The 25,759-nt window shown below is 43.5% G+C and overlaps 1 protein-coding gene across 2 annotated transcripts in view; it reads left to right on the top strand.

The window, feature by feature from the left end:
* The window catches only part of LOC134357231 (ras-specific guanine nucleotide-releasing factor 2-like), a 172,025-nt gene that overhangs the window by 68,795 nt on the left and 77,471 nt on the right, over window positions 1-25,759 (top strand). For both annotated transcript variants that reach the window (XM_063068554.1, XM_063068555.1), the window contains 5 exons: window positions 1,932-2,185; window positions 10,518-10,597; window positions 14,086-14,279; window positions 16,408-16,517; window positions 23,047-23,165. In XM_063068554.1, the coding sequence (XP_062924624.1) occupies window positions 1,932-2,185; window positions 10,518-10,597; window positions 14,086-14,279; window positions 16,408-16,517; window positions 23,047-23,165 (757 nt within the window). The remainder of the gene's footprint in view (window positions 1-1,931; window positions 2,186-10,517; window positions 10,598-14,085; window positions 14,280-16,407; window positions 16,518-23,046; window positions 23,166-25,759) is intronic.

Genomic DNA, 25,759 nt, shown 5'->3' with positions numbered 1-25,759 from the left:
GCCTCCATCATCTCATTATAATTCTGTGGCTTTAATTTCTTTTAAAGAAACTTTGCTCTGCTGTTGTCAACAAGTAAAGAGACTTGATTGTTGCCTGTTCCCTATTTCCACGTTGTGTCTGGTGCCTGTTTACTCTGACTGAAATTATTATGGGGAGAAAGTGCAGAGTTCCTTGAAGTTTATTTCCTTCCGTTATTTATCTCGAGATATGGCGAGGAAAGGGCGCTTTGGCCCTTTGAGCTATGCTGCTCAGCAATCCCCGACAACCCTGATTTAACCCTAACCAAATCACAGATCAATTTACAGTCACCAATTAAACTACGCGGTACGTCTTTTGACTGTGGATGGAAACTGGAGACCCAGGAGGAAAACCTTGCATTCCATTGGAGTACTGAGGCTCCTTACTGGGGATGCCAGGATTGAACTCCAAGCTCCCAGGACTGACGCCCAGAGTTGTAATAGTGTCTCTACGGTACCGTGGCGCCCCTTGTAAATCCTGCAACATGCAGAAAATATAATCGTTAAAATTTCCTGCTGACAGTGTCTTTGCATTGAGAGGAAAGTTGTTAATGAAAGCATCACAAAGCTGGCTGTATCACGGTCTGGTACGGGCGGTGGGGCTACTGCACAGGATCGAAGTAAGCTGTAAAATTAGTCAGCTCCATCATGGGCACCAGCCTCCGTAGTATCCAGTACACAGAAACATAGAAAGCCTACAGCACAATACAGGCCCTTCGGCTCACAAAGCTCTGCCGAACCTGTACTTACTTAGAAATTACCTCAGGTTACCCATAGCCCTCTATTTTTTTGAGTTCCATATAACTGTCCAGGAGTCTATTAAAAGACCATATCATATCCGCCTCCACCACCGTCGCTGGCAGCCCATTCCACGCACTCATCACTCTCTGGGTCAAAAACTTACCCCTGACATCTTCTCTGTACCTACTTCCAAGCACCTTAAAACTGCGCTGTGTCGCGTTAGCCATTTCAGCCCTGGGAAAAAGCCTCTGACTAATAACACATGATCAATGCCTGTACTCCAAGTACTCCAGGTGGAGCCTGAACAAGGTCCTGTAAAGCTGTAAAGAAGGAAACCCATAGGAAGAACATTCAAATTTCTTATTGGCAGTGGGGGGAATTGAACCCATATCACTGGTACTGTAAGGTGTTGTGCTAACCCTAGTGGTTTGAAGACCACAATGGAAATGCACGTCTGACATCAATGTCCTGATGAAGGGTCTTGGCCTGAAACGTCATTCTTCTGCAAATGCTATCTGATCTGCTGAGTTCCTCCAGCATTTTGTGTTTGTTGCATCTTCAAGGAACGGTGCCTCAACGAGACAGTGTCCATCATTAAGGACTCTCACCACCCAGGGCATGCCCTCTTCTCATTGTTACCACCAGGGAGGAGGTACAGAAGCCTGAAGGCTCTCACTCAATGATTCAGGAACAGCTTCTTCCCCTCTTCTATTGGATTTCTAAATGGACATTGAACCCTTGAACACTACCTCACTACTTTTTAATTTCTGTTTTTGCTCTACTTATTTAATTTAACCATTACTATATATATATACATATCTTTACTGTAAGTCACAGTTTTTAAAAAATATATTATCATGTATTGCATTGTGCTGCTGTCACAAAGTTAACAAATGTCACGACATGTGCCAGTTGTATTAAATGTGATTCTGATTCTGATTCAATTACAAGAGATTTCACCAATTCCACACTTCACGCTTTGAGTTACAAAATCAGGATAATGTTACGTCTGTAGCAGTGCCAAAGCACCAGTCAGGGATGATACAAATGTATAATTAGTCACTGTGAAATAAAGCCACTGTATCAGTCTGTGCTGCCAGGGAAATAATCTGTGTAGGTGAACGTTTATGAACAATACTTCTGTTTTGTTCCTTTACCATTGTAACTTATAGGTTCAGAGTTTCATGAGAGGCTGGCTGTGTCGAAGAAAATGGAAGACGATTGTTCAGGATTACATCTGCTCCCCGCACGCAGAGAGCATGAGGAAACGGAATCAGATAGTCTTCAATATGGTCGAGGCAGAGGCTGAATACGTACAGCAGCTCTACGTCCTCATCAACTGTTTCCTGCGGCCCCTGAGGATGGCTGCCAGCTCAAAGAAGCCGCCCATAAGTCACGACGACGTCAGCAGCATCTTCCTCAACAGGTATTAGGCACTTTGCCTCAGACGACGTTTAACTGCGTTTATAATTTCAATTGATGTTCTTTTTCCTTCGCGAATTGGGTATCAGTTGCTTTGATATTGAAATTGTCATCTTGGGTGCTTCCAGTCCCTTGCATTGATATCAGATGTAACAAACACAAAATGCTGGAGGAGCTCAGCAGATCAGATAGCATCTGCAGAGGAATGTCGTTTTGGGCCAAGACCCTTCATCAGGACATTGATGTCAGACGTGCATTTCGCTTGTGGTCTTCAGACCATCGTAATTTTTAAAGGCACAAGAGATTTTGCAGATGCTGGAAATCCAGAGCAACACACACACAAAGTAGTGTTTCATTGATTCTATTGTATTTCTTTGTTCTACTGTGAATGCCTGCACGAAAAAGAGACATCTACTGTACGTACTTTGATAATAAATTTACTTGGAACGTTGTACAAAACACTAGAGGAACTCAGAAGGTCAGGCAGCATCTTTGGAGGGGAATGAACAGTCGATGTTTTGGGCCGAGACCCTGATGAGGTCCTGATGCAGAGTGTCTGCCCAAAACATCAACTGCTTATTCCTCTGCATGCATGCTATTTGACCTGCTGAGTTCCTGCAGCATTTTATGTGTGTTACTATAGCTTTTAAAGGAAAACTTTAGATGTGTAATCTGTTGTAACTTTGGAAACCGTAGCATCCCACTTACATAAATGCTAAATAGATTTATTTTAGTGATGTTAAATGCAGGTCAACATTGCATTGCATACTAGACTTGAAATAGAGGTGCATGGTTTGCATTCAGATGACAGATGGTTATAGAGCATTAATTTATTGTTGTGAATATAAATTACAGTTGTTTAGTAAGACTATTTTAATCAGCATCAGTTCCAAGGGGTTGTTACTGGAGGGAAATTAGAATCCATAAATTATTGACTCAGACAACCCACACAACCAAGGCTACTGCTTCTACTTAAGCCCATCAAACCTACTGGGGCATAGGCCGCTGGAAGCAACTTGTCAGGGTCCTTTATCCCAGGCCATTCTTTTTATCTTTCAAGGTGCAGCCCATCGAAGTTGCTTCCTGTCCCAGGGATGAGGACTTTAGTGCTTCTGCTGCCCTTTCTGTAGTGCTGGGCTTTTATAGAATGGGTTTGCTAGCCCCATGCCCAACCCTACTGCGATTGCAACCAGGCTTGGGACTGCTCATGGTGGAGTTACAACCAAGGCTAGCACCCAAAAAACAAAAGCTAATTGTATACACAAGAGGCTCTACAGATGCTGGAAATCCAGAGCAACAGACACAAAATACGGGAGGAACTCAGCAGGTCAGGCAGCATCTACGGAGAGGAATAAACAGTTGATGTTTTAAGCTGAAATCCTTTATCAGGTCTGCAAAGGCCATAAGACGAGAAGATATAGGAGCAGAATTAGGCAATTTCGCCCATCGAGTTTGCTCTGCCATTTCATAATGGCTGATCCAATTTTCCTCTCAACCCCAATCCTTTTCCCAGTATCCCTTCATGCCCTTATCTATCAGCCTCTGCCTTAAATATACATAAAGACTTGGCCTCCACAGCTGCCTGTGGCAAAGAATTCCACAGATTCACCACTCCTTATCTCTATTCTGAAAGGACTCTCCCTCTATTCTGAGGCTGTATCCTCTGATCCCAGACTCTCCCACCATAGAAAACATCCTTTCCACACGCACTCTATCAAAGCCCTTCACCTTTCAATATGTTTCAAGAGGTCCCCCCTCATTCTTCTGAATTCTAGTGAATACAGGCCCAGAGCCATCAAACGCTTTTCATATGATGAGCCATTCAATCCTGGAATCATTTTCCTGAACCTCCTTTGAACCCTCTCCAGCTTCAACGCATCCTTTCTGAGATGAGGAGCCCAAAACTGCTCACAACACTCCAAGTGAAACCTCGCCAGTGCTTTATAAATTCTCAACATTACATCCTTGCTTTATATTCTAGTCCTCCTGAAATGAATACTAACATTGCATTTGCCTTACTCACCACAGACTCAACCTGCAAATTAACCTTTAGGGAATCCTGCACAAGGACTCCCAAGTCCCTTTGCACCTCAGTTTTTTTTTGTATTTTCTGTCCATTTAGAAAATAGTCAACCCTTTCTACCAAAGTGCATGACCATACACTTTCTATCACTGTATCCCATCTGCGATTTCCTTGTCCATTCTCCCAATCTAAGTCCTTCTGTAGCCTCCCTACTTCCTCAAAACTACCTGCTCCTCCACCTATCTTCATATTGTCTTCAAACTTTGTAACAACGCCATCAATTTCATTATCCGAATCATTGACATATAAAACGTAAAAAGAATCGGTCCCAACACAGACCCAGCCAGAAAAGGCTCCCCTTCTTCCCACTCTTTGCCTCCTGCCAATCAGCCACTACTTTATCCATGCTAGAATCTTTCCTGTAATACCATGGGCTTGTAGATTCTTAAGCTGCCTCAGGTGTGGCACCTTGTCAAAGGCCTTCTGAAAATCCAAGTACGCAACATCAACCGATTCTCCTTTGTCATGGTTGTTATTTCTTCAAAGAATTCCAACAGATTTGTCAGGCAATATTTTCCTTTGAGGAAATCATGCTGACTATGGTCCATTTTACCATGTGCCTCCAAGTACCCTGGGACCTCATCCATACTAATTGACTCCAACGTTTTCCCAACCACTGAGGTCAAGCTAACTAACAAAGGAAGGAATAAAAGCTGACAGGTGATAAGTGAGACCAGCTGAGGGGCAAGGTGTGTGTGTGATAGAGTGTGGAATGAAGTAAGAAGTTGGGAGGAAATAGGTGGAAGAGGTAAGGGACTGAATAAGCTGGAATCTGATAGGAGAGGAGAGTAGACCATGGGAGAAAGGGAAGTAGGAGGGGCTCCAGTGGGTGGTGATGGCAGGTGAGAAGAGAAGGGTTGAGAGGGGAGCTAACTGTGGGAACAAGAGAGAAGGGGATAATTTCTCCTCCGTCACTCTCTTCCATTTTCCATTCTGGTTGCCCAGAGCCTTTGAAGATCAAGACTTTAAACCTGGCATCAAACTGGTATTCCAATGAGCTGCGGTAACAGTGCCCTCTCGTATGCTTTGAAAGCCTACATTGTATGGTACTGTGCAGAAGTCTTAGTCAAATATAGGGTGCCTAAGACTTTTGCTCAGTACTGTACATCATGACTTTCTAATTACCAAATGAGATTTCATACTAATGAGCTAACACAAAGCTCTTATGCTAGTTTCAGAATCAGAATCAGGTGTATTATCACCGATGTATGTCACAAAATTTATTGTTTCGCAGCAGCAGTACAGGGCAATACATAAAAAACTATAAATTACAGTAAGAAATTTAAACAAATATTCTTAAAATAAATGGGCATCACTGTAGTGGAGCAGTTAGTGTGACGCTATTACAGATCAGGGCCTCGGAGTTTGGAGTTCAACTCCAGCGTCCGCTGTAAGCAGGTTTGTATGTTCCTGCTCATCCGCGTGTGGGTTTCTGCCCGGTGCTCTGTTTTCCTTTCACAGTCCAAAAACTCTTCTAGTTGGTAGGATAATTAGTCATGGTAAATTGTCCTGCGATTAGGGTAAGGTTAAATCGGTGGGTGGCTGGGTGATGTGGCTTGGTGGGCTTTAAGTGCCTGTTCTGTGCTGTATCTCTAAATAAAATCAAATAAATGAAATTTTAGAAATAATTTGTGGAAAAGGGGAGCATAATGGTGAGGTAGTGTTCCTGGGTTCATTGTCCGTTCAGAAATCTGGTAGCAGAGAGGAAGAAGTTATTCCCTAAGACATCGAGTGTGTGTTTTCAGTCTCCTGTACCTCCTCACTGATGGTAGTAATGATACGAGGGCATGTCCTGGGTCCTGAGGGTCCTTCATGATGAATGCTGCTTTCTTGGGGCATCACCTTTTGAGAATATCCTCGATGGTGGGGAGGCTCATGGCATGATGGAGCTGGCTGGTTGTACAAAACTCTGTAGCTCTTTATGATCCTGTGCATTGGCTCCTCCATATAAGATGGTGATGCAGCCAGTTAGGATGCTCCCTATGAGTGTCTTATCATAGTCAACCAGCCACACTGTTCAGATGCCTGGCACCAAGCTGCAGCAATAAGTGTTCTTCTCAATGTCACAACTAGGTAGGTTCTACGGATCCATCACCCAGTCAGAAACCCCAGCACTGGAGAAACAGTCAAACTCCACCAAGAACAGTGTCTACTGATCCATCACCCAGTCAGAATTTGAATAAGCAAATCTTTCCTGTAAGAGAGAAGCTTAGTGAAGTCTTTTTTATATTGGCTTCCAGGGCGCAGGCCTGGGCAAGGTTGTATGGAAGACCGGCAGTTGCCCATGCTGCAAGTCTCCCCTCCCCTCTCCATGCCACCGATGTTGTCCAAGGGAAGGGCATTAGGACCCATACAGCTTGGCACCGGTGTCGTCGCAGAGCAATGTGTGCTTAAGTGCCTCGCTCAAGGACACAACATGCTGCCTCAGCCAAGGCTCGAACTAGCGACCTTCAGATCACTAGACAAACACCTTAACCACTTGGCCACGCGCCAACACAGTGAAGTCTTTAGAACATTAAAAAGAAGCATCCTCCCAACACCTGAGTCATAAACACTCTGTGCTGTTCCTTGCTGGACTGCTGACATCCCTGGAGACTGTTGTAGCATTCTCCCAACCAGGGAGATGTGTAAACGGTAGTCGTCCCAGGTTTGTGCTCCAGGCTGCTTTCTCGTTGGTTCTGCTCTGTTGTTCAGGGCAATTGAAGAATGGGATAGCTGGTTGATTCTCAAGGGCTTGTAGAGCGGAAAGAAGAATCACACGCTTCCTTTTACCACTCAGTCTAATGGAATAAACAATAGAAACATATGTTGCTGAATATCTGATTGCACTGAATGGGGTGGCATGGCAGCATAGTGGTTAGCACAACAATTCACAGCAGCTGGCTGTAGGATCTCAGTTTGATTCCTGCCGTCATCTGTAAGGAGCTTATACGATCTCCCCATTCCTCCAGGTGCTCCGCTTTCCTCCCATATTCCAAAGACTTCCGGTTAGTGTTAGTGAGTTATGGGTAGGCAATGTTGGCACTGGAAGTGTGGCAACACTTGTGAAGTGCCCCAGCACAATCTCCACTGATCTGATTTGACACAGAATGACGCATTTCACAGTGTGTTTCAATGTCCCTGTACAAATAAACCTAATTTGAATTTCTGAGCAACGAAACCACACAAAGTGCTGGAGGAACTCAGCAGGTCAGGCAGCATCTATAGAGGGAGACACATAACCAATGTGCAGAGGTGGAATTGGGTTTTATTGTGGATATTGTCCTGTACATTTTTGTACCCCAAATGAACAGTCACAACCACTTCAATCACTCAGTCTTTGAGATTGAACATTTCTTATGTTTCTTCAAGTGTAAGTAAGTAAAGGCATCCGTTAATCTTGTGAGCCCATGGATCTGCGAAAGCCTTCACTCTCCAGGGCGCAGGCCTGGGCAAGGTTGTATGGAAGACTGGCAGTTGCCCATGCTGCAAGTCTCCCCTCTCCATGACACCAATGTTGTCCAAGGGAAGGGCATTAGGATCCATACAGCTTCAAGTGTATACTCTCATTATTAGGTACAGGAGTGAAACCCAGTGTGGTCTTCTGCTGCTGTAGCCCATCCACTTCAAGCTTTGACGTGTTGTGCGTTCAGAGAAGCTCTTCTGCACACCGCTGTCGTAGTGCGTGGTTATTTGAGTTCCTGTTGCCTTCCTGTCAGGTTGAACCTGTCTGGCATTCTCCTTTGACATCTCTCATTAACAAGGTGTGTTCGACAGAGAACTGCTGTTCAGTGGATGTTTTTTGCTTTTTGCATCATTCTCTGTGAACTCTGCAGACCGTTTTGTGTGAAAATCCCAGGAGATCGGCAGTTTCTGAGATACTCAAACCACCCCGTCTGGCACCAACAATTATTCAAAGTCAATTGGATTTCATTTTCCCCCATTCTGATATTTGGTCTGAACAACAACTAAACCTCTTGACCATGTCTACATGTTTTTATGCATTGAGTTGCTGCCACATGATTGGATGATTAGATATTTGCATTAACAAGCAGGTGTACAGGTGTACATAATAACATGGCCATTGAGTGTATATGTAAATCCACTTCTCACATTTCTGTTTAAACCCTCAGCTGTGATCACCAACTTAATACAGGCCTGTTGACCTCAATACAATGTTCAATGAAGAGCAAAGGCTGGTGCTAATTGCTCATTACTTAAAATATCAACATCACAAAACCCAGTCTTGCTGACGGGTCTCAGCCCGAAACGTCGACTGTACTTTTTTCCATGGATGCTGCCTGGCCTACTGAGTTCCTCCAGTATTTTGTGTGTGTTCCTTGGATTAACAGCATCTGCAGATTTTCTCTTGTCTGTGATCACAAAACTTATGTGCCTTGTCCAGAAAGACGTGGGAAATACTTTCCCATGCTTTTCAGTTAAAGGGAAGGACTTAGATGACAGCAATATTTTAAAAAATACTCTTCTACACCTTATTCAAAAAAGATTAAATTATTTCCATCACTTCTTAAAAATGTCTCCAATGCCTTGTTAATTCAGAGTTTTTTAAATGTTTCTTTGAAATATTTTAAAGTTCAAGGTTTATTGTCATTCAACTATACACATGTATACAGCTAAATGAACCATTGATCGTTCCTCTGGAACCAAAGTGCAAGGCACAGTGCATATATCCATACAACACATAAAATAATATTAACAGTTAAAGAAAAAATATTCCATAATGTACAAGATGATATTAAATGCATATACAGCATACATTTAAATATATAACACTATTACTGTTACTGGCTCAGTGTGTATGGGGTGGTAGCAGATGTTCAGAAGTCTCACAGCCTGGGGGAAGAAGTCTATGCCTACTGTTTGATTTTATTTAGAATCTATGGATTGGAGTGAAGGACGCACCACAGTAACATGTGCCTGCATTTTGCCTATTCATGTTGGGTGCTTTGTTAAGCCCCAAATCAAGGCCGTTTTCTGTTAAGCTTATTGGTAACGTCAATCTGTGAGTAATTTCAGTGACAAGAGCAGGAAGAATGAGTCAGCACTTTGTAAAGGTCGGCCATTTACAAAGTGCAGCATCATTTGGTTCTATTACTAAAGGGGTAGAGCACAGAATGCAAAGACTGTCAGTGAAAAGGTCAAGTTCAGGTGAATGAAATAAATACCTGCTGAAACACTGTGAAACTTTCTTTAACTTTCCACTTTCCATGGTTCTGTGGAACTCTTTACATCACCTGTAAAGGAAACTTTATTCAAAGTACATCACTGCCAACACTGCAGTGACCCTTTATTACCGTACTAGATTGTTAGTCTGGGTTATGTGTTAAGGTGTCTGGAGGGGGTCAGGAATCCAGCCCATTACTGGCAAAGCCCGCCACACCATTAACGTGTTAATGGAGCTCTACCACAAGAAACCACCATCCAGGCCATGCTCTCTTCTCGCTGCTGCCGTCGGGAAGGAGGTACAGAAGCCTCAGGTCCCACACCACCAGGTTCAGGAACAGTTATTACCCTTCAACCACCAGGCTTGTCGGCCAGCATGGATAATTTTTTCCACTGAGGTTGGGTAGGACTTCAACTAAAGGTCACAGGTTAAGGGTGAAAGGTGAAAAGTTTAAGGGGAACATGAGGGGAAACTTCTTCATTCAGAGGGTGATGAGAGTGTGGAATGAGCTGCCAGCGGAAGTGGCGGATGTGGGCTCGATTTCATCATTACAGAGAAGTTTGTTTTGTACATGGATGGTAGTGGATTGGAGGGCTATCATCCAGGGAGTAGGAGTATGGTCAGAGGGAGTAGGCAATTTAAATAGTTCAGCACAGATGGGCTGAAAGACCTGCTTCTGATCTGTATTTTTCTATGACTTGATGACTCTATAACTTCACTCATCACAACTCCGAGTGCATTCTACAACCACTTTCAAGAACTCTTTACAACACATGTCTCAGTATTATTTGTTTAATTTGCACAGTTTGCCTTCCTTCGCGTATTAGTTATTTGTCAGTCTTTGTTTATGTACAGTTGTTAGTAAATTCCATTGCATTTCTTTAAGTTCTGTAATCGCCTGCAGGAAGAGGAATCTCAAGCTGGTATATGGTGACGTGTGGTGACATAAGCACACTGAGATTATAAATTTACTTTGAACTTTTGCTGAGTGCTGTCACTGAGCTGGGGTCACACGGAGGGCTTCAGTTCACTGCTTACTACTGTTTGTAGTCTATCCGATTGTAATGTTGCTCTTGTTTTTTTTTCCAGTGAGACAATCATGTTTCTCCATGAGATATTTTACCAAGGACTGAAAGCACGGATTGCAAATTGGCCCACCCTAGTGTTGGGTAAGAATCGTTCAATGCAGAGATGAGAAAACCACAGAAGGGCATGGGCTCGGTGGCCAGGTTATTACCCACAAAATGCTGGAGGAACTCAGCAGGCCAGGCAGCATCTATGGAAAAAAGTACAGTCGATGTTTCAGGCTGAGGCCCTTCAGCAGGACTGGGGGAAAAAAAACGGTCTCCCAGTCTTTGTCGATATACAAGAAGCCACACCGGGGGCACCGAGCACGATGGATGACCCCAATAAACTCATAGGTGAAGGGCCGCCTCACCTGGAAGGACTGTTTAGGGCCCTGAATGGTGGCGAGGGAGGAGGTGTAGGGGCAGGTGTAGCACTTGTTTCACTTGCAAGTATAAGTGTCAGGAGGGAGATTAAGGGAGTGAGATAGTTTCTCCGAGTGCGTGGAATGCCCTGCCAGAGGTGGTGGGAGAGGCCGATACAGGCATTCAAGAGACTTGTAGGTAAGCACATGGATGATAGAAAAATGGAGGGCTGTGTAGGGGGAAAGGGTTAGGTTGCTTTTGGAGTAGGTTAAAATGTCAGCACAACTTTGTGGGCTGAAGGACCTGTAATGTACTGTAGTGTTCTCTGCTCCAGGTAAAACAGAAAACAAACACATTATGCTAGTGGTGTAACAGGCAAGTAGAGCTAACCTTGTCAGCAAGAGTGGTCATATGGTGGAGTAAAGCAACAAATCCTTCCTTCTGTAAATTCTCAACTCCAGATTAGAAAACTATTTCCTTTAAATGTCTTGGAGCCAATTTCACTGTGCAGCGCAGATTGCCAGTAATTCTCCATGACTTGTGGGAGATGAGGAGTAATTTCCATCCCTGCACTGCCCAGGAATCTTCTCCACTGAGAATTCATACAAAAACACTGAGTCAGTCACAGCTTACGAACTATTAATATCAATCAGGTGGTGGACCATGTCCTGGTTTCCAGTGTACTTCTCCAGTTGAATGAAGCCATCTGGTAGTATCTCAATTTTGGAGAATTACTTTTATGATACATCAACAGCAAACCTATCTCAATGAACACACACAAAATGCTGGAGGAACTCAGCAGGTCAGAGGTATTTATGGAGAGGAATGAGCAGTTGACATTTCGGGCCCAGACCCTTCATCAGGACTGGGGAGGAACTGGGAAGAGGCCAGAACAAGAAGGTGGTAGGAGGAGAAGAGGAACAAGCTGGTAAGTGATAGGTGAGACCAGGTGAGGGGGAGGGTGGGTGGGGGAGGGAGAAGAAGTAAGAAGCTGAGAGGTGATAGGTGGAAGAGGTAAAGGACTGAAGAAGAAGGAATCTGATAGGAGAGGATAGTGGATCATGGGAAAATGGAAGGAGGAGGGGCACCAGAGGAAGGTGATTGGCAGGTGTGGAGATGAGCAGAGGTAAGAGAGGAACCTGAATGGTGAATGGAAAAGGAGAGGAGGGGAAGAAATCATTGTTCATGCCATCAGGTTGGAGACTACCCAGACAGAGTATGAGGTGTTGCTCCTCCAACCTGAGAGTGGCCTCAATGTGACAGTGGAGGAGGACATGGACTGATATGTCAGAATGGGAATCAGAAGTCAAATTGAAATGGGTGGTCAATGGGAAATCCTGCCTTTGTGTCAGACGCAGCCCGGCCAAACTTGAGAAATCTTGTTTGGGTGGATGCTGCGTGATGGGTTCCCCTGTTACAAATCAGTACCATGAAAGAGCAAGCAGTCCACAGTATGCAATTAAACAATTGAGCTTTATAATTCTTAATTTGACTATAGGGTTAGTAAAGAAAACAAAAAAAGAAGAAGGGCCCATTTTAATGAAATAGTCTTATCTGCACGTTGGAGCTCACAGTTTTCCCGTCTGTTCGATCTCCATCGATATCCCCCAGGCGTCGTCGACTCCCGACCCCATCCCAAGTCCGCTCAGTCCTGCAGGCTACAACTTCCCCATTCTGGCATCTTCTCCCGAACCAAAAACCCGTGAATTCCCTTCTCTCGGGCACACGAGAAAGAAAAACAACTCCCCTCATTGGTCAGCACATTTTCCAAAGCCCCCGTTATCTTTAGTCATAACCCAAACACTGCAGTTACAGAGAAACCATTACGTGAGCAGTGAACCCTTTCCAAGGGCGTTAGTAGAAGGGCTGACTGTTTTTCTTCGTTCCTGATTGCTGTGGGAATGTACTGCTGCTCTTTCTGAATAGGGACTTCCACAATGATTCTGGGTAGGGAGCCCCTGCCGGAGAGAATGCGCAGTCATAAATGTCCTTTTCAGTAGGAGAGCATGAAGATGCTGGTGTTTCCATGCACCTTGCTACCTTTAGCATAGAACATAGCACAGTGCTGCACAGTACAAGCCCTTGAGCCTACAATGTTGTTCCGACAATTAAACCTACTCTAAGACCAATTTAACCATTCCCTCAAACATAGCCCTCCATTTTTTCTATCATCCATGTTTCTATCTAAGAATTTTTTAAACGTCACTAATATATCCGCCTCTATCACCATTCCTGGCAGCACGTTTCACAACCAGCTACTCTCTGCATATTAAAAAAATCCTGCCTCTGACTGTCCTGCCTATACTTTCCTGCAATCACCTTAAAATTATGAACCCCGTATTTGCCATTCCTGCCCTGGGAAAAGGGGTGCTGATTGTCCACTCCATCTATGCCTCTTATCAGCTTATACAGCTCTATTAAGGCACTTCATATTGTCCTTCGCTCCAGAGAGAAAAGCCCTAACTTGCTCAACCTTTCCTCAAAAGACATGTTCTCCAATGCAGCCAACATTCTGGTAAATCTCCTCTGCATCCTCTCTAAAGCTTCCACATCCTTCCTATAATGAACCGACCAGAAATGAAGTGTGGTCTAACCAGGATGTTACAGAGCTGCCATACTTTATGATAGCAGTACAGTGCAAAACATAAAATATGCTATAAATATTATAATAAGAAATATTATAGATATAAAAGAGCAAAATAGAGAGGTAGTGTCCATGGGTTCATTGTCCGTTCAGAAATCTGATGGCGGAGGGAAAGAATCATTGAGTGTGTGTCTTCTGGCTCCTGTACCTCGTCCCTGATGGTAGGAATGGAGAAAAGGGCATGTCCTGGGCGATGCGGGTCTTTAATGACGGATGTCACCTCTTTCAGGCCTCACCTTTTGAAGATGGCCTTGACGCTGAGGAGGCAGGTGCCCATGATGGAACAACACACCATGAGCCGTCTTAACAACCCTATCAACTTGAGTGGCAAGTTTTGACGTAGAAGCTGAAATTAAACATTCTGGTTGTCATTTGAAACAGAAGTTTATTAGGTCAGCCCACTGTGAGGCATTTCAGCTAGGTTATAAATCTTCAGGGTGTAAGAATTCTGCCATTGAAGCAGAGATGGGAGGAAATGTGCAGATGATATTGTTTCCATGGGTACCAGATTTCTCCATTCTGCAGTCACCATCAAAAGAGCGTGGAACTGTGTGATGATTAATGGTTCTGTTTCCTTTTCCAGCTGACCTGTTTGACATATTGCTACCAATGCTGAATATCTACCAGGAATTTGTCAGAAACCACCAGTACAGTCTGCAGGTATTAGCAAACTGTAAGCAGAACAGGGACTTTGACAAGCTGTTGAAACAGTATGAATCAAACCCGGCGTGTGAGGGGCGGATGTTGGAGACCTTCCTCACATACCCCATGTTTCAGGTAAAGTGTTGAACATTCAGTGTAGCATATCAATTAAAGTCAAAGGGGAGTTTATTGTCATTTGAACAAGTTCCTGACTACACGGGCGCAATGAAAAACTTACTTGCAGAGGCATCGCAGGCACATAGCATCATATAAGAGGCACTCACCAGAAAAACATAAGTTATACATAATTTAAAATATATTTTATTGAGATACAGTGCAGAGTAGACCCTTTCAGCTCTTTGCACCGCCCCTGATTTAATACCAGCCGAATCATGGGACAATTTACCAACCCACCAACCAGTACGTCTTTGGACAGTGGGAGGGAAGCGGAGAACCCAAAGGAAACCGACATGGTTACGGGGCAAACGTATAGACTCCTTATGGACAGCGGCGGGAATTGAACCCATGTTGCTGCTACTGTAAAGCATTGCGCTAACCACTACGCGACTGTGCCACCTCATCGTCATCATTATGTCCCGTGTCGTATGACATGGGCGATCATGGTCTTTCCATGACCATGATTGTTCTTGACAAATTTTTCTACAGAAGAGGTTTGCCATTGCCTCCTTCCGGGCAGTGTCTTTACAAGATGAGTGACCCCAGCCATTATCAATACCCCTCAGCGATTGTCCGCCTGCCGTCAGTGGTTCGCATAAGCATAGGCACCAGCTGCTCGTACAACCATCCATCACTTGCTCACATGACTTCATGTGACCCTGATTGTGGGGCTAAGCAGGTGCTACACCTTGCCAAAGGTGACCTGCAGGCTAGCGGAGGGAAGGAGCGCCTTACACCTCCTTTGGTAGAGATGTATCACCATCCCTCCACTCCAAATTACACAAAGAAAAAACAAATTCCATTTACTTCTCAGCTGAATGTATTTGCTTGATCTGATGATGGTTTATGTAAGACCATGAGACACAGGAACGGAATTAGTCCATTTGGCCCATGGAGTGTGCTTCACCATTTGATCATGCCTAATTTATTATCCCTCTCAATCCTGACTTCTCTCCAAAACCTGATGCCTTAATTTATCAAGAACCTATCAAGTACAGGCCCAGAGCCATAAAACACTCCTCATATGTTAACCCTTTCATTCCTGGGATCATCTTCGCAAACCTCCTCTGGATCTTCTCCAAAGCCATCACAAAAAACGTTCTTAGATATGAGGCCCAAAACTGCTGACATTGCTCCAAAAGCAGTCTGGCTAAATGCCTTATAAAACCTTAGCTTTATGTTTGGAGTGAGCATTGCTGAGTATCTCCAAAGGAAAAAAAATTATATCTGATAATTGTGAACAGGAGCCAATCAAATCAGTTGGAGGAACAATAATGACTTGCTTGCAGGAAGCAAGCTGATATTAGACCAATCAGCTCAGAGATCAATATTTTCACTGCCTTTAGGATTTCTGATGCCTAGGTTTTATACAATGAGCATAGTTCCTGGGATTTGTCACAGAAAACTTTGTCCTAATATATAGCATAGTGGTTAGCACAACACTATTGCAGCTCGGGACGTCGGAATTTAGAGTTCAATTCTGACATTAAGTGTAAAGGGTTTGTACATCTTCCCCGTGAGCGAGTAGGTTTTCTCTGGGTGCTCCAGTTTCCTCATGCAGTCCAGAGACATACTAGTTAGTAGGCTACTTACTTACTGCCCATTATGCCGTTAGTGCTAATGACAATGAAGGTCCGCCATCTTCAGTGTTATTTCCATAGCAATTTTGTTTGACCAGTCAGGGTTGTTAGCCCTGAGCTGAAGCCCTGAACCTGGAGGACCGGTGGACCACTCTTAGTCCGGCCTCTACCCTTTGACCTGTTTGGCATGGGTGATCCAGCCAACATAGCTCTCCGTGTCACTGAGGCACACAATGACAAGGTAGTGGTCTTCCCCTAGTCCAAAGACCTACCAGGTAGTAAATTAATGGATCATTGTAAATCATCCCATTATCAGGCTAGGGTTAAAGCAGTGGATTGCTGGTGGTGTGGCTCAAAGAGCTGGAAAGACCTATTTTGTGCTGCATCCCTAAATAAATAAATCATTGGTTCCAGATCCCCAAGGCTAATCCGCAGTAAAATCTCAAATACATGGTTGTAAGAATAATGTTTTCTTTCTTACCAATATTATGCCTTTACTATTCCAGATCCCACGTTATATAATAACACTACATGAGCTACTTGCGCATACACCGCACGAGCACGTGGAAAGAAAAAGCCTGGAATTTGCAAAGTCAAAATTGGAGAACCTGTCACGGTAAGTTGGCTTAAACACTGTACTTTTGTGATACAGACTGTCCCTTCCTGTAGAGCAAGTCCTTCACCAAAGGAACTTTAGTGTTTAGATGGCACTATTATAGAGCCAGTGACTGGGGTTCAGTTCCCGCCACTGCCTGTAACGAGTTCTCCCCGTGACCGCGTGGGTTTCCTCCAGGTGATCAGGTTTCCTCCCACAGTCCAAAGATGTATGAAGAAGAAAACGAAGAAGAAAGCCCTTAACTCCGAGTGGAGTTATCAGGACGCCGTCATGACGGTGTTTTTTTAGCAGGCTTTCTTATTTTTACAAGGCCGAGTTGCTAGCTCGACGCTCAACCCAGCATGGATGGAAAGTGTGCAAGGGAGCTGGCTGGATTCGAACTCAGGAGCCTCCGCTCTGAAGTCCGGCACTGATGCCACTACGCCACCAGCCAGCCAAAAGATGTATGGGTTGGTAGGTAATTTGGTCACATGGGTGTAATTGGCAGTGCAGGCTCGTTGGCCCAGAAGGGCCAGTTACAGTGTTGTATCTTTAAATAAAATTTAAAAATAAAAGTAATGTTTTACAGCACCTGCAATATTTATTTATTTATTGTGATACAGCACATAACAGGTCCTACAGACTCTTCGAGCTGCCCCACTCAGTAACCCCGATTTAACCCTAGCCTAATCACGGGACAATTTACAATGACCAATTAACCTACTAACTGGTACGTCTTTGGACTGTGGGAGGAACTAGGACCATCCGGAGAAAACTCAGTCGTTCCACAGGGAGGAGGTACAGACTCCTTACAGGTGATGTCGGAGCATAAGTCCAAACTCCGGCACCTCAAGCTTTAATAGCGCTGCACTAACTGTGGCACCCTTGTCTGATAGGGTTCAATTCCCGCCACTACCTGTAAGGAGTTTGTACGTTCGCCACGTAACCGCACGGGTTTCCTCTGGGCGCTCTAGTTACCTCCCACATTCCACAAACCCAAAACCTCAATTCCCAACTCTGCAAAACAGACCCTTTGGAGTGAATCCCCCCCACCCACCATGTGCCCTCCCTCCTCCACATTTTTGTGATGAATTGTTTTTCCTTTCCATTAAGTGAGGGTAAGAAAGTAAAAGACAATTGATCTGCCTTTGCCGTCAATTTCTGTCTTGGTTTCTAGCAGGCTAGTTATGTGGCTTTTAAAAAACAGTCAAAATATTGCCACTTGACTGGTTGTGGACTGTTATCTTTGAGCGCGAAGTTGTTCTGATTAATTTTCCACAGCTTATTAAAATGAAATTTATATTGTTAGTCTGGAGATGATTCACAGTGTTCTTTCCCGAAAGGTCAGCAAATAATCAATTTTCTAATTAGATGCAGGTAGAATTTGCATTGTAGTTCTACTGACTGGAGTGTTTTAATCTTCCTTACTGACAGAGGGCAGACACGTTGTTATGTTTGTTCTTAATAAAGACAAACAGTGTGGATAAAACTAACACATACTTATTAGCCCCACACGATCGTGTGCGACCAGCTCACCAATGTCACTACCTGTTCTGGGTGAACTGTCCACATTGCACACTGGGAACTGAAGTTCTTTATTATGTACACACGTCATAACAGACTTATCAAATCTATCCACCCATTTAAAACATTTCCTGATGTTTTTAAGCAACCCACAGAAAGTTTTGGAGGCAATGTTCTCTCTTTTTCTTTACAGCTGCTCGGAACTACTGAGCAGGAAATCTTTACACGGGCTGAAAAGTGCGCAGCACTTTATATAAAAGAAAATACCAGCTGCGCGGCAACAAAGGCTATATGTGCGGGAGCATTTCAGTCGTTGCGCGGCCATGCACCCGTGCAGCTTAAAGTGAACGGTGGCTGGAGGAGTTCTCATGAAGCGTCTTGACCTGACACGTCTATTCCCCTTCATAGGCGATGCCTGACTTGCTGAGTTTTCCCAGCATTTTGTGTGCATTGTTTCAGTTTTCTGACGTCTGCAGAATCTCTTGTGTTTATCAGATCTTTTAAAGTTTTTGATTTAATTTTATTTTTAATGAAGCTACATGAGCTCTTTTTCAAAGCTTAATATAATAATCCTAAAGTAGCCTGGTGTCTTCATTTTCGAAAATGCAACTGAAAGCGAGCGTCTCCTTTGTTTCATCCATGATCATGTGACTGGCCTGCCAGACCCCTCATCTTTGTTCATCCAATCATTTTCCAAGCCTGCTGTCACTGCTGTTTATTTTATTTTCGGCCCTTCAAGCTGCACCATCCAGCAACCCCTGACAATTCCCGATTTAACACTAGAGCACTACAGCACAGAAACAGGCCCTTTGACCCATCTAGTCTGTGCTACACCATTAATCTGCTTAGTCCTATCAACCTGCACCTGGCCCATAGCCCTCCGTACCCCTCTCAACCATGAAGGCCAATGTGCCAAAGGCTTTCTTTATGACCCTGTCTTTTGTGAAACCACTTTCCAGGAACTATAGATAATTTACAATGACAAATTAACCTATAACCACTATGTCTATGGACTGTGGGAGGAAACCGGAGCAGACGGAGAAAACTCACGCATTTCATGGGGAGGACATAAAGAGACTCCTTACAGAGGATGCTGGAATTGAACTTGAACTCCGATGCCCATGGCATTGATAGCTGCAATCTCTCAGCATGTCAGCTAGTACAAATCCTACTGGCACCATCAAGCCTTAGGAAATTCAGCTTCATTTATGATCTTTCATCGTAAGTGCAAAGGCAAAATGTTTACAAACACTGAAATGTGAAATAAAAGTTAAATCTGCTGAATCTGATTAGCAGGTCATTTAGCATCTGTGTCTGGAGGAAATAATACAATGAATTTTTTAAGTCGGTGAACTGGCAGAAGACCAGGAAATATTATGTACGTAAAGGGTCTGAAGCAAGGTTAACGTACTATATTTTCTGAAAGGTAACTCCATCACCTATTGAAAGCCCTGTCTAATGTTCCTGAAGTACAGGTTGAAGATGAGCTTTGTTTGTCACATGTAAATCAAAACAGTGAAACGTGTCGTTTCCGTCAACAACCAACACAGTCCGAGGATGTGCTGGGGGCAGCCTGCAAGCGTCGCCATGCCTCTGCAACCAACGTAGCATCCCCACAATTTACCAACCCTAACCCGTACGTCTTTGGAATAGGGGAGGAAACCCACGCGGTCACAGGGAAAACATACAAACTCCTTACAGACAGCAACAGAAATTGAAGCCCGATCGCTGACGCTGAGAAGCATTATATTAGTCGCCATGATACTGAGCCTTATGTGATTTTTGGATGATTTCTGTGACAGTAAGATAAACATAACTAGATTTTCAGCCAATAGAGATCCAGCCGAGCTTTTCAGCCAATAGAGATCCAGCCCAGCTTTTCAGCCAATAGAGATCCAGCCGAGCTTTTCAGCCAATAGAGATCCAGCCCAGCTTTTCAGCCAATGGAGATCCAGCCCAGCTCCTGGTTTTCCTGGTGTCCACTTGGTAGTGATTGTCATTCTGATTCAAGGTTCTGTGAGAGGGCCGAGTCTTTGCATTGCCAGTAAAGCCACACCCCTGACACTCCTGACGGTCACAGCAGTCTCGTTGGAACCTGAAAAATGGGCTAATTTAGCCTTGTAGTTATGTAAAGGGGTGACACAGTAGCGTAGTGGCTAGCACAATTGTTTTACGGCAGTGGCAATCATCGATCAGGGTTCAATTCCTGCTGCTGTCTGTAAAGAGCTTGTACGTTCTCCCTGTGAACGTATGGATTTCCTCCCTCATTCCATAGAAACATGGGTCAGGGTTAGTGAACTGTGGGCATGCTATGTTGGCGCTGGAGACATGGCAACACTTGTGGGCTGCACCCAAGCACAATCCTCAGACTGTGCTGGTCGTCGTTGCATTTCACTGTATGTTTCAATGTTTTAATGTACACATAAGGAAAAAAAAGTAATCTTTATGTTGTATTAAACTGGTTTAAGCCAAATTGGATCACATTGGAGACAACTTTTGGGTGAAAATATGCTCACTAAAAAGTTGACCTGAACCCCCTGCATGTCATTTGCTTTAACATTTCTAATGACATCAGTGTCCCCTGTGACCCCCAGGAATCCTCTGGCCTGACCCTGGGTCTCAGGATAGGATGGGGTGCATCAGCTACAGTGCGGGTTAATCAAATATGTGAATATTTGGAGCTCATATAATTTTTGAGGTGGGAGAGTAGGATCTGAATTCCTGCCCCTTGCATCAGTTCTTCAGCCATGCGTTCATCTGCAATCACCCTATTCTAACCCTCAATGGTGCGTGGCACCGGCAACAATCCAGAGATTACTACCCTTGAGGTCATACAGAAGCACTCTTAACTTGTGTAAATACACATTTGTTTTTTATCCAGCGATTAGAACATGAACATTAAATACCAAGATGTTATTAAATTGATTCAAATATTTTGAACTTATTTGAAATCATTGAATTTTATGTTGAACAGGTGAAATAATAGCCCAGTTGTTATTATTAGATTAGATTTTAAGTCAAAGTCTGATATATGAACATAAATTATTTATTTATTGAGATACAGTATGGAATAGGCCCTTCCAGCTCTGTTAACCACCCAACAAATCCCTGATTTAATTCTAGCCCAATCAAGAGATTGTTTACAATGACCAATTAACCTATCAACCACATATTGGACTGTGGGAGGAAACCAGAGCACCTGGAGGAAACCCACGTGGTCATGGACAGTGGATACAAACTCTTACAGGCAGCAGCGGGAATCGAACTTGGGTCACCTGTACTGTAAAGCGTTGTGCCAACCACTCTGCTACCATGTAATAACATAGCAAATCTTAGGAACAAATCTCACGCTTTTTTTTATTACTAATTTTTTATTACAACACCAGCAAATTACATTCAATACAACCAGCTGCCAATTACATTTTGACTGTTTAACCCAGCCACCCCACAACCTTCATCACCATCCCCCCTCCACCCCTTTCACCCCCCATCCCTCTCCCCTCCACCAACCAACTGAATAGTAGTACATACACAGACAAAGCATTCCTATTTTAACAAAAGATTTTTTAAGTTAGGTATCAAATTTGTCCACATTAAGATTGTGTTTGGTCGTGCATCATTTACTCTTGCTGATGAAAGTTCCAGGTGAGAAATGTCCCAAAAGCTCTGAAGCCAGTGAGTATTTGAAATGTCATGGGGAGGTTTCCAACGCTGGACTACAATCTTCTTAGCTGCAGTCAGGCCTGCCAGCCAGATTTTGCGTGTTTTTTCCGTAAGGGAAAGGTGGGAGTCATCATTTAGAAGATGTACAGCGGGGTCTATTGGTAACTGTACCCCAGTTAGTTCTGTAAGAGTACTGATAACCTTCCCCCACAAACCAAAAACCCCTGGACATTCCCATACAACATGTATAAATGAGCCAATGGCTCCATGGGGGAAAATGAGCAGTAAGGGTCAGGAACCAGTCCCATTTGATGTCTAATTCTCAGTGTTAAATATGCTCTATGACAAAATTTCAAGTGTATATACTGATGATTTGGGTTTTTCGAAGCACCAGCAGCATTATCCCAAATCGCACCCCAGTCTAAGTCTCGTCCCAATTCAGATATGTCCCTATCCCAAGCTTTCATTGCCAATGTGGGCATATAATTCTGGGAGTTTAATTTATCATAGATATATGACACTATCTGTCCTGGAGCACTCTGTATCCAGCTTAAAATGGGATGGTCCTTTAAATCTGACCCCCAGCATATTTAACAACGTCTGCTTGTTTGTGTAATAGCTTTACAAGCTGATCTTACTCTAAAGTAGAAGAAAAGAGAGTGTTTATCAATATTATATCGAGATATCAGTTCTTGAAAGCTAAGGATAGTACTTGCCCCATTAATATCTTGAAGAGTAGTAATACCTTCATCCTCCCAAGTTCTGTTAGTGAATGGTTTCCCCCCAGATAGAAAATGATTATTGTTCCATAATGGAGATGATTTGCACCATACGCTTTTAAATTTTAGGAATTTTTCTGCTGCTCTAAACACTTGTAGCATATGGGTTAAAATGGGTTAATACAAATCACTTTTTTTGGTGGATGTACCTATAAGGAGAAAGTCCTTCAACCTTATAGGTGCTATTAGCTCTTGTTCTATATTTTTCCACGATGAAACTTTATCGTCTTCCATCCAATAGCTAAGACTTTTTGATACAAATGCCCAGTGATACAAGTTAAAAATTGGACATGCCCATCCCCCATCCAACTTTTTGAATTGTAGAGCTGACCACTTTATATTGGGTCGTTTACCGTTCCAAACATAGCATCGTAGTAAGGAGTCTAGTTTTTGCCAATATCCTGCTGGAGGTGCAAGTGGGATCATTGAGCTGATAAAATTAATGCGGGGTAAGATGAAATCTCACTCTTTAATGTGACTTCAGTCCATATTGATTTGTTTTGTATATATCAGTTCCCACCCCAAGCAGGATTATACGTGGACCACGTACTGCGTGTAACGTCTGCTTGTTTGTGTATTTTCAGGGTAATGCACGATGAGGTGAGTGACACGGAAAACATACGGAAAAATCTCGCCATAGAGCGAACCATTGTGGAAGGATGTGACATTTTGCTGGATACAAGCCAGACATTCGTACGCCAGGGTAAGTGCGTTGATTGTATTGAGCAGAAATGAATGGTTGAGGCCAAGGGTGAACGGTTCAAATCCATTGCTGGCATTCTTGTGAGCCAACAAGGATGCCCATTGGTTAAACTGAACTGACTGTGCTTTCCACCAGGAAAACTGGTGAGAAATAACATTTTAATTGCTGGAAAACTTGGAGGTAAGAAAGCTCCACAGGAGGTTCTGGAGGTATTCCAGAAATATCTACAAATTTCTACAGATCAGATTCAGATTCAGAATCAGAATCAGAATCAGAATCAAAATTCTTTACTATCGCCAAGTATGTGGACACATACAGGGGATTTGATGCCAGTTTCCCTGAGCTCTTGCTGTACAGAATCAAAAAGCAAACAAAACAATAGTGCAAATAATCGTGAACTATATACAATGAGGTATACCTGTGTATGTACAGGTGGACTTGGTTTCTGGTAGACTAAAATTCAAGTGTTCATAAGACTGATGGCATACGGAAAGAAACTGTTCTTGTACCTATTTGTCCTGGCATACAGTGATCTAAAGCGCCTACCAGAAGGAAGGAGTTGGAACAGGTGATGTCCAGGGTGTGATGGGTCTACAATGACGCTGCTTGCTCGCTTCCTGACTCTAGATGCATATAAGTCCTGGATCGAGAGCAGCTTCGCACCAATAATCCTTTCCGCAGCCCTGATGGTTCTTTGGAGTCTATTCTTGTCTTGTTTGGTAGCTGATCCAAACCAGACAGTGATGGACGCACAGAGAACAGACTGGATTATTCCTGAATAGGATTGAATCAGCAGCTCCTGAGGCAGGTTGTACTTCCTGAGTTGACGTAGGAAATACAACCTCTGCTGAGCCTTTTTGATTAGAGTACTATGTACTATGTACCAGATGTGCCATGGAGAGCTCTTTAACTGGCTGCATCACCGTCTGGTATGGGGAGGGGGGTGCTGGCTGCTACCGCACAGGATCAAAGTAAACTGCAGAGAGTTGATCTCCATCAGGGGTGCTATCCTCCGCAGTATCCAGGATGTATTCAAGGAGCAGTGCCTCTCGAAGGCAAAATCCATCATTGAGGACCCCCATCACCCAGGACACATCCTCTTCTCCTTGCTACCATCAAGGAAGAAGTACAGAAACCTGAACACACACTCTCGACAATTCAGGAACAACTTCTTCCCCTCTGCCATCTGAATTCTGAATGGACAATAAGCCGATGAACACTACCTCACTACTTCTTTATTTCTGTTTTTTGCACTACTTACTTAATTTAACAATTTTTTAATATATATATATAAAGGCATCCGTTAGTCTTGCGAGACCATGGACCTGCGCCTGGAAAGTCTTCACTCTCCAGGGCACAGGCCTGGGCAAGGTTGTATAGAAGACCAGCAGTTGCCCATGCTGCAAGTCTCCCCTCTCCACGACACCAACGTTGTCCAAAGGAAGAGCATTAGGACCCATACAGCTTGGCACCAGTGTCATCGCAGAGCAATGTGTGGTTAAGTGCCTTGCTCAAGGACACAACACATTGCCTTGGCTGGGGCTCGAACTCACGACCTTCAGGTAGCTAGTCCAATGCCTTAATCACTCGGCCACGTGCCCACACTATATATATTTACACTTACTGTAATTCATAGTTTTTTCTATATTATCATGTATTGTGTTATACTGCTGCTGCTAAGTTAACACATTTTATGACAAATGCCGGTGATATTAAACCTGATTCTGATTCTGATTCTGAAATATTCTGGAAATCTTGAGCAACACACACAAAAATGCTGGAGAAACTCAGCAGGTCAGGCAGCATCTATGGAGGGGAATAAACTGCCGACTTTTTGGGCTGAAATCCTTGGAGCTCTGATGAAGGGTCTTGGGCCAAAACATCAACTGTTTATTCCCCTCCAAAGCTGGCAACATGTCACTTGGTGAAGGGTGAACAGATCTCCCATGCCAAAGAAAATGTCCTCTTAAATGAATAGTGGTACCTGGTCTTAGACTTTCTGCAGTGCGAAAGGAGAGAAGAAAATTTTGCAGGGTTTTTTTTTACATGTTAAGATTCAATGCTGCCTAACTTTGAAAACATTTTTTCATGATTAGCAATTTACATATTGGCCATAGGGGCAGGTGAGGCAGATTTGGTAACTCATTCCACACCTGATCCAATCTTTATTTCACCATCTATCTCCTGATCTCTATAGCTGCAAGATGTATTGGTACTCTAGGGGTCTATTTATTGTGACATTTGCTTATTAGACAGATTGCAAAAATACATGGAAATTATTCCTTTAATTATGATATTAAATATTGATAGAAGACAATTAACCATACTTCAGAGTTCATAGTTCAAAATAAAGCTATTATTTTGAAGACGTATGTCTTCATATGCAACCCAGGGACTCGTTCTGCTGTGGGCATACACAGTAAATCAAAGAAACATAACGGAGTCAATGAAAGACCATACCCAACAGAACAAACAACCAATGTGCAGAAGACAACAAACTGGGAAAATACCAAAGACAAAAAAAAAGCAATAAATATCGAGAACATGAGATGAAGAGTCCTTGAAAGTGAGCCCATAGGTTGTTGGAACAGGGG

The sequence above is a fragment of the Mobula hypostoma genome, chromosome 16, assembly GCF_963921235.1.
Source record: "Mobula hypostoma chromosome 16, sMobHyp1.1, whole genome shotgun sequence".
NCBI lineage: Eukaryota > Metazoa > Chordata > Chondrichthyes > Myliobatiformes > Myliobatidae > Mobula > Mobula hypostoma.
The sequence above is the reverse complement of the archived record's forward strand: the minus strand, read 5'-3'. Positions and strand labels throughout refer to the sequence as shown.